The 9,859-nt window shown below is 54.4% G+C and overlaps 1 protein-coding gene across 4 annotated transcripts in view; it reads left to right on the top strand.

The window, feature by feature from the left end:
• Positions 1-4,403, top strand: part of DPP6 (dipeptidyl peptidase like 6) — a 988,762-nt gene extending 984,359 nt beyond the window's left edge. For all 4 annotated transcript variants that reach the window (XM_044765679.2, XM_044765682.2, XM_014829001.3 and 1 more), the window contains exons 24-26: positions 254-326; positions 429-502; positions 2,525-4,403. In XM_044765679.2, the coding sequence (XP_044621614.2) occupies positions 254-326; positions 429-502; positions 2,525-2,671 (294 nt within the window). In that variant the 3' untranslated portion in view covers positions 2,672-4,403. The remainder of the gene's footprint in view (positions 1-253; positions 327-428; positions 503-2,524) is intronic.
• Positions 4,404-9,859: the final 5,456 nt, after the last annotated feature.

Consider the following 9,859-nt stretch of genomic DNA (forward strand, 5'->3'; position numbering starts at 1 on the left):
GAGTTCACATAAGGGAGAGCTGAGGCTTCCGGGATGAGCTGTGCATTTCATTGCAGATACCTATAAATCACTTCCCCAACACACAAGACCAGGAGCTAAAACAGCTAGCGGTTCCAATGAAGCATCCCAATTCTCCCAGAACTTTCTGTTTCCAATGCACGGCACCCACCTTCTCAGTCAGATTTCTAGTAACAAGACCTTGCTGCCTGCGGTGAGGCCCGCTGATGCTCTCCCCTTGCCCCTGTGTGTGCAGATGACCAAGGTGGCCCATCGCGTGTCAGCGCTGGAGGAACAGCAGTTTCTGATCATTCACGCAACCGCTGATGGTGAGGACTAAGGATGTCGATTCACTGCATATCTGGTGAAAGCGTCACCATTGATGATGTTATGGGTTTTGACAAACACTTTCCTCTTTTTTTTTTTAACAGAAAAAATCCATTTCCAGCACACCGCAGAACTCATCACACAACTAATTAAGGGAAAGGCTAATTACAGCTTGCAGGTACAGTATATGCCCATCCACTGGGTTTCGCACTGGGAGAGAGACAGTCCTTTCCATGCAGAAAGCACTGAGTGCAGTCGGTGCGTCCCATTTCCTCAGCACACCTGCGTTATGGTTCCGGGAGATGGGCGGGGGCAGGTCAGATCAGACACATTAGCACCGGCTTACTTTTTCTACGAATTAGCGATAGCTCGGTTCTGCGCTCAGGCTGTGTTTAAGCCCCTTTGGAGCTCCACCACCACCACCACCCACCCCCGCCTCCACTCCAGGCCGTGAGCAAGGCCACACCAACCAGCACACCACCCTACAGTGAGGTGATGGTGTCCCTGGTGTGTGAAGATGGGGCTCTTGTCCCAGTGCTGGTGAGAGCAGTGTGAGTGGGTCCTGAGCCCCCTCTCACTAGCCTCCCCCGGACAACACCGCACACTGACAAATGCTGGCAGGAGGCTCCAGAATCGTCTGTGGCTGAGCAGCAGTTAAAGAGCGTTCCCCTTTCCAAGAGCCAGACTCACGGCTTCGTCCTATTGGCATCAAGTACGGACCCAACAGCTCAAGGCTGGGCTCCTTCCAGTGGTGCACAATGCTCCTTCTGGAAACTTCCTCCATTTCCTTCCTGACCACTGGTTCCTTCAGTAAAACAGGCATGACCCCGATGGTCATTTCAGGTCCAGAGATAAATGGGAGATTTCCTCAGCCGAGCGCCCTGTCTCCTGGTGCCCTGGCACTGACCGCTGGCCGCCTCTGTTGCCAGCTCCTGGCCTTCCTGCATGCTGTCTTGTGGAGGGTCACCTGTGGCCTGGGCCAGTCGTGCAGAGCTTCCTGCAGGGAGGGAGTTTGGCCCAGGGGTTGATGAATAGGGCAGGAAGGACGGAGTTAATGTCACATTTGAGCTCCCCTCTGAAAATGTTTGGGTCGTCGTAGACGCGATAGCTGCCGCAGCGTTATGAGACACATTTTACACACACGGTGCAGCCGTGGTAGGTGAAACGGCAGCCCTCCGTGCTGATGTGGATTGCTCCGCAAGACAGCGGCTATGTTGGATCAGCCAGAGGCGGCGAAAGGGACCCCGGCGCGCAGGGCCGTGCCTCAGGCACAGCGACGTTTCAACAGACACTCAATGAATTTGTCACAATGATCAACTCCAGATAATGGCACCAAGGGAGGGGACCCAGGAAAGGAGGGGCCATGCTTCCTACTCTGTATCCTTTGTCCTGTTTGATGCTTAACATACACGCATTAGCTCACTTACGTCATTAATAACGCTCTAAGATGAAAGCGAGCGCCATCCTCCAATGACGGGAAAGGGAGACAGAGTCCAAAATGCAGGAGGCAGCCTGGTGTCGTGGGGAGGACACGGGCTCCTGGGTGGATTAGACTCCCCTTGAACCCCTGCTGGGATAGGCCCCTTTGTGTGGAAATGGCGCAGTGCCCCTAGGGTATAGGGGGTGTTGTTATGTTTGGTAATGGGGTATCTGGCTGCCATCTTTTTAGGATTCACTATGTTCCAAGCCTCGTTCTAAGTGATTTATAGGTATTATAACATCACTTAATTTCACAAAACTTTATGAGCTAGATTCTCTTATGATGATCATCTCCACTTGGCACAACTGAAAACTGAGGCCCAGGAAAGTCACCTGTCCAGAGCCACACGGGGAGCCAAACCCAGGTGGCCGGGCCGCAGGACTCGGTGTGGGAACAGGCAGTTTCCTGCTGCCTCTGTGCTCTCGAGCTTGTCTCTGTGCTGCACGTTCGAACAAGCACACTGAGACAGTGCAAAGTCTGTTGAACGAAGTGCTTTTTAGTTTAGTCAGTCGATTCACTGAGTGCCCGCTACACCTGGCAAAGCTTCTAGGAGAAAAAGGCACTGACATGAGCACTGAAATGGTTCAGGAAATGCGTTTCCCAGGTTAAGTTCAGGCCTGCGTGGGCCCTGACCATAGTCATCTCCACATCTCAGGTGCATCCCCAGTCCCACTGGGAGGGTGGGCCAGCGTTCTTGACTCCTCTGTGCCTTCCTTGCAGATTTACCCGGATGAAAGCCATTACTTTAACAGCGCCTCCCTCAAACAGCACCTCTACCGCTCCATCATCAACTTCTTTGTGGAATGCTTCAGGATTCAGGACAAACTCCCGACAGCCACAGCAAAAGAGGAGGAGGAGGAGGACTGACCAGGAGCCAGCCCTAAGCACAACGTGGCTCTTCCTAGAACAGCGTACCACTGGGACCCTGCCTCCCTCTCCCGCAGAGGGCTGGGGTGGGGGCACGAAGTGTTATCGTTCCATAGCATGTGTGTCTCGGGTCCTGAAGGCAGTTTTGCTTCTGAAACAAGCTCCTTCCCGGGTGGAGATGCGTCATCGCTCACGAGGGCTTCCGCGGAGCCTGGAACCATCACAGCATTGCCGCCCCCTGGCCCCAGAATGACTGCTGCATCCCACAGCCCCTCCCCAAGGAACGGTATGAAGGACGGACGGCAGTGAAGAAACTGGCCCTGAATTTCAAGCTGTCGAGCAGTAGCATTAAGACCCACCCTCTACCGAGGGCCGCGTCCACATTAGCAGCATCACATCCTGTCTGATATAACCACGCCATGGGAACAACTATAGCACAATTATTTTAACAGTACTTGTTCATAGATTGGCTTGCTCCTTTCTGTAATTAGGAGATTCCACGTTTAAGGGGCTGTACAAAGTATTACTGTAGCTATGCTAATGGTTAACCTTATGGAATTAATTCGTATTTTTCTATGGTTTTTACCTGACACTGTCTCTGGTCATGGGGTTGTTTTGCTGTGCCGTTTTTCTTTTTCCTTTGTTTTGCTTGGTTTTCTTCAGTCAATGTGTAGGCTTTGCTGTTGTTTGAATGAAGAAGCAGATCAGAACTAACTCACCACTCTCTCCGAGGTTATCTTCAGACTTTGCGGAGACATTTCAAACCCCTGAGGGGAAGAAATATCCATACGATTCACTAAAAAAAATTCACCAATAAACCCTCTCCCACCCAGCCACATCTGGATTTGGCTTAGATTTGCATTGTCCGCTTGCATATGTCTTTCGACCCATCCTTTGCCTCCTTGATAAGTTGTCAAGTCTTTTCAGATGACATTTGGTTGAAAACATAAAAAGACAAAGTGTTGACCTCACCCCCAGGTCTGTCACATGCGCTCGGGTGGCAGGAAGCCGAGTCGCCTCCCAGCTCCTGTCCTGGGGATGGCTCGTGCCCTCCCCGCCGCCCAGGAGCAGCCACGTCGATGCTCTCCACTAGCCCTGTAGGATCCCCTCTGGCCGAGTGTGGAGCGGTGTCCTAGTGTGAATTTCCTTTCGTTGTGTATAAAGACAGGAACCTGCGTCAGGCATCGCCTGCCGTCTCCGCCCAGCGCCCCCGCTCCCCTCTGCGTTCCGCATTTCGCTTGCATGCCCGACACTCTGGCTGATCTGCGCTCTCTAGAAGTGCTCGTTTGAAATATATTGATTACCGTCATTTCCTCTGGAGCTTGTTGACAACCCGAATGTCAGTTCTGATTTCTCCAGCTTCCGGTCCTGCTGGAGGGTCCTTGACATCTTGTCAGCAGAGAAGACACGTCCATGTCTCTTTGATGTTTGGGGTTTGGTTTCACCCACGCGAGCGCTGAACGTCAGTTGTAGTTAGTCTGCTTGGGAGATCTCCATCACGGGATTTTTAGGGTGATCCGTCACTGTTGGTTAGAAGGATCAACGTGCTGACCAGTATGACCGCTCTGAAGGCTGCGTGATCGTGCTTGTGCTGTTTCAGTGGGCTTGGCCAACTGCAGAGCCAGCTAGGGCTGACGGGGGAAGCCCGCTCTGGCCACGATCTGGTAGGAGGGAGGTCAGAATGTGGCATGGTAGCGTTTGTTCATCCATGGAATAAAACATTATTTTACCACTCGGATAGCTCTTTTCTTACTTATCTTCCACCATCTCACCTTAGAGAAAGTGCAAAACTTCAAGAAGTTTGTAAGGTCCTCGTTGGACCCTAAGCAAGACTGTGCGTGTCCTCAAGAACCTGCCTCCGTGGTGGCAGCAGTACTGATAGTAAGAAGGAGCGGACCGACCAAATAGATCAAAGTCCCCCAGTCAGAGAAAAGGGGTCTGAGTTGCATCTTGAAAGCTTTAGGGTGAAGACAGATTTTCCTACTCTAAGAGGAAAAGCGGCTCTCAGCTAAGGCCATAGTGTTGCCCCCAGAATGCTTTAGGAAAACCTCCATCTGCTGGAAATCCCTTAATTCAGTGGTGGTGGTGTTGTTACTCGATGTCTGGTGTGAATGTAGCAGAGGGATCAAGCAAATAAACCCTTCCAAACCGCCGAGCGGCTTCTGCCGCAGAGAAACCAGACCAGTCCAGGCACGCCAGCCGAATCAGCTGAATCTCGTCACCTGCTTGACCAAGAGTCAAGAGCAGGAGATAAAACAAAAAAAGCCAGAAGCTTCAGGGGCTGTCCGGGCCTGAGGTGCTTATCACCCCGGCGCAGTGTCACCGTGAGCCCTCTCCTGGCTCCACCAGGAGGGAGAGGAGTGCTCCCCCCAGCCTCTCACTGCTGAGGCCACGCCTCCTGGAGGGGGCTGGACACGCGGGTGGGAGTGGACGGGTTACACAAAAGGTGTGTTTCCCACTTTTGAAAACACAGGGTATAGGGTGACAAGACGAGACCGGCCCTGAGAACAGACACTGGCCTTACTGGCTGGGAGCACTCCGGCTTCCCCTGAGCGCCCTCCGTCTTCCCCCGAGGGAAGAAGTGGGTCAACTCCAGACAGTCTCGAGGGAAGCCTGTGTGGGCGAGCCGGGGCCCCTGCAGCTGTGTGGCTGGAAACCCGCCCAGAACGCCCCTGTGTGTTGCAGTTGGGGGTGTGTGACACATTTGAGTGTTGTTTTTTTATTTCGGTTTTGAATTCGTTTTAAAAAGGTTTTAATAGCATTTCAGCTCCGCAGCTGTGAACTCCTGAGCACCCCTCAGTGCCTTGGAGCCCAGAGCAGGGGCACAGGCCCTATACGTGGGGCCTTCCTCTGTGGCACCTCCTAGGATGCGGGCTGCCACATGCACAGAGGTGCACATGGGGACCTCCATCCCCGCTGGCCTGGAAGCATGCTCCACCCTCTCCTGCCCTACTCGACAGTCCCAACATGATGATTTCTCGAAGGACTGACTCTGTTTGAACCCTGGAGTCACAGGAGAGGCCAGGAGGACGTTTCAGAGACTCCCGTGTCCCCTCTGCCAGCACACAGTGTGAGTTCTAGGACAATCACAAGGGGAGAGAAGAGGAAGCCTGGTGAGAGACGGGATGTGCAGAGAACGTCCAGCCTGAATAGAAAGCAGAGCTGGGACCCCACGCTGTGGCACTGCCCAGGGAGCCGCTGCACCTCCGCAGGCGGCTGCCCAAATGGCCGAGGCTTGCATCTGCCAGCCTCCCTCGTTTTTGCCCCCACTTCCAACTTGGGACCAACTGGTAGAGTTAAACACGCTCCCTGAACAAGTCACGTAGGAGCCCAGCTTCCCCGGCCCACAGCCTCCACCAGGCACTGCCCGGCCTGCCAAGCACAGGGATGGTGGCCAACCCCCGTGCTCCAGTGACCTCGGAATAAGCAGACTCTGCTTGCTCTCATTCAGGTGGCGTGTTAGTCAGCTCCAGCTGCCATAACAAATACCATAGACGGGGCAGCTTGAACAACAGGACTTCGTTTCTCACAGTGCTGGAGGCTGAAGTCCAAGATCAGGTGCTGGCCAATTGGGTTCCTGGTGAGAACCTGCTTCCTGGTTTGCAGACCACCAGCCTCTCACTATGTCCTCACCCAACGGAGAGAGAGAGCACGAGCGAGCTCCATGTCTCTTCTTCTAAGGGCACTAGTCCCATCAAGGGGGACCCTCCATCATGACCTCATCTAACCCAATCACCTCTCAAAGGCCCATCTCCTAATACCACAGTGGGGGTTAGGGCTTCACCATATGAATTTTGGGGAACATAAACATGTTGGGTGGTCTTTATCTTCACGCTGGCATTCCAGAGAGAAAATAAGTGTTTGAGAAGACTTGCTGAGAGGCAGGTGGGGACCCTGGGTGGAGGGGGAGGGAGGGAGACAGAGGGGACCCAGCCTCGGGGAGACTGCCATACGAGTGGGGCTTCCCAGGGGGTCTGGATGGGCATCTGGTCCTGAGAGGCCCAAGTTCTCTTCAGCAAACCACAAGCTCCGAAACAGCCAGTCACCATCTGATTCTTCCCTCACCCCACACAGCTAGGGGATCTAAAGAAGGCAAGGGAGTTGGCCAAAATCACACAGGAAGGCAGCCGTAGCCCTGTGTCCCTTCCCCTTGGTTGTGCTGTGTTTTCTTTCATGATATGCTCTGAGGCCCAGGCTCGGGCCTCCTGGGTCTAGCCTGTCCCCACCTCCCCAGCAACTGTGGAGCCAGGCTCGGTGGAAATGGGCAACAAGGTCTAGGCTCTGAGCAGATGACAAATCCACAGGTGCTCTGATTCCTGTTCTGTTCAAGCCTCATAGCTAGGAAAGCCCTTATTGCATCAGCCTCCCGGCCTCAGATGAAGCAGGGGAAGTTGCATCTTTCTGTTTCCCAGACTGGGATCTGAAATGACCACAAGTATAGGGAATAAAATATGGAATCAGTGGGCCCAAATCATTCACACCCTCTAGGGAGACGGCCTGCATGCTTTGTGCAGGTCAGAATCTACCGCGGCACCTTGTACAACAGACCTGTGAGCCCAGGACAATGAAGCGCAGGTGCACGCACAGCCAAGAGGCACCACCCTGATTATATGGCTTGGTCTTAGCCTGTCGTCTCCTCCTGCCCCACAAAACCTGAGCAGCTGTCCCTAAGGCATAGGCTTTGCTCCCAAATATTCAGAATCCTAGATGACTCTTTCTGATTGCAGATACGGGACCTTGGGTGGCAGCATTTCAGACCAGACAGAGAAGGGTCTGTCCTGTTCATGGGGTCCCGCTGTGCAGCTCAGGCTCTGACGAGGCCTCCAGCTGGTCTGGCCACCCCGATCCCTCCCTTCAGCATCCTTTTTGTCTAGATGCCAGGGTCACTCTCTATGGGATGAAAAAGCTGCCAGAACCAACTGTTTCTCAGAGGCGTCCCATCTCCTCTGGGCTGATGTCCAAACCCCCTAAACAGAGCTTCCACCACCTGCAGCTCGGAGCCCCGACTCGGTGTGGCAAACGTCCCTCTGGTTGTTGCTGTGCACAGCCGGTCCTGCCAGGTGGCGCCACGCTCCACACCCTGTGCACCCAACACGTGCCCGCAGCCCTGGCACACAGGCGCCTTTACTGATCCCTTCCCGCTTGTAACAGCATTTCCCAACCTCTCCAACACCTCAGGCTGGTTCTCTCTCTTGGGAGTCTGTCCTGTGCCTTGTAGGGCATTTAGCAGCTCACTGCCCTCCATTTACCAGATAACCAGTAACACCTCCCTGGGTCATGACAACCAAAACTGTCTCCAGACATTGTCACATGTCCCTTGGGGGACAAAACCACCCTGGTTGAGAACCAGGCTGACTACGTAGATGCTGCAGCCTGTTCAAGGGCCACCACAGCCCTGCACCTGCCTGGCCCTGAGGGCGAGTGTCCCCTTGGATCTCTCACCCTGGGCACCTTGTCTCATCTTCGTCCCAGCCTTACCCACCTGGCCTTCCCTGCTTTGACTCTAGCGGACTTTGAGAGCATCCTGCCCACAGAGCGTTTGTTTTGCTTCATTAAATGTCCATTCACTAGATTTGAAACACTTTGAGGCCTGTTTCTGCTGGTCGTTCTGCCCTGTGCTGTCCCCTCCCAGGCGGAAGGAGGCCTGACCTCTGTGACAACAGAATACAGCAGAGGCGAGCGTGTGCCTCCCAGGCTAGGCCGAGGAAGGTACTGCAGGGCTGCCTTGTCCCCTGGATCAGACCGCTGGTGCAGGGGAGCAGCAGCCACGCTGCGAGGATGCTCCAACAGCCCCACGGCGAGGCCCTCACGGCGAGGAACTGAGGCCTCTCACCAAGAGCCAGGACACCTCTGCAGCCAGGCGAGGGGGCACCTGGGAGCGAATCCTCCACCCTGTCAGTCCTGCCGACACCTAAGGCCAGAATCAAGCAGCCCGGCCACTCTCAGATTCCCAATCCCTAGAAACTGCGAGGGACGATAGGTGACTATTGCTACTCAAGCCACTAAGTCTGGGGATGATCCGTTACACAGTGTTAGATAACGAACGCAACCTGACCAGCTTCCTTTCTCCAGATTATCCTGGGGCCCACATGGATGCCCCTGCACGGCACCCCCTTTCTGTTAAATATGGAATCAGTTGAGGACACACACGCTCACGCTCACGCTCACTCTGTGCTCCCCGGAGCAGCAGCGGCCTCCTCCCTGTCTGCCTTAGGTGTCACTCCAGTCCCGGGCCTCAAATCCCTGCTCAGTTAGGGAAGGTCGACAAACGGCAGGAAGGGTGATGGCACAAAAATTCACGCAGAGACCGCCCGCTGTCCACTCCAATGCCCATCGCCCCTTCCTTAGAGACGGGACCCCAGGTTTTAGCTGGGCCGTGAACATCCAGAATAAAGACCGTCCCGGGCCTCCTAGCAGGTGGGAGTGTCCACGTGACTAACCTCCAGCCACTAGAATGGACATGGAAGTGCCAAGTGGCAGCTCCCACGGAACTTCCTTAAGAGGCCACAGTATGCACCCTGTCTGTCTTCTCCCTCCTCCTCCCCCTTCCCCCAGGTCAAGCAGACTGCTGGGCCCAGGAGGTGGGAGCTCCGTGCTGAGGGTGGCAGAGAACCAGGAACTGCGCAGGGCTCCCGGGTGTGCGGCATGCCCCTCCCGCTCCAAAATCTTCCATCTTGCCTGTCTCGCCTTTTCCGTTCCCTGCAGCCAAGTTTAATGCCAGCTCGCACACCTCACTGTGAGGACTGGCTCGCACAAGGCCAACAGCTCATGCTCAGGGGCCTGGAAACCTCTAACGGGCACGGTAAAACCTTTTTGGAAGAGCCGGTTATTCAGGCAACGAAGCATTTGTATCAGGCAAAAGGCAGATGGGTGCATGTGCGTTCATTCCAAAAACAGCAAGGGCCACATCAGTAGTAATAATGGTTAGCACACTGAACGCTTGCCCTGTTCCAGGCACTGGGCTAAATTCCACGTGGAGTAACACATATAATCTCAACACAACGAACACAGTAATCTACAACAGCCCCATGACCTGGTCTTCTCGTTGACGTTTTGCAGACAAGGAAACAAAAGGAGCAGAGATGTAGAAACCGCCCAAGTTAAGGAACTAGCAAGTGTGCTGGACTGAAGACCCCCCACCACCACCTCCCTCTCTGACAGGCACTCGAACTGGATCCTAAACCGGAG

The sequence above is a fragment of the Equus asinus genome, chromosome 1 (genome assembly GCF_041296235.1).
Source record: "Equus asinus isolate D_3611 breed Donkey chromosome 1, EquAss-T2T_v2, whole genome shotgun sequence".
Classification (NCBI taxonomy): Eukaryota; Metazoa; Chordata; class Mammalia; order Perissodactyla; family Equidae; genus Equus; species Equus asinus.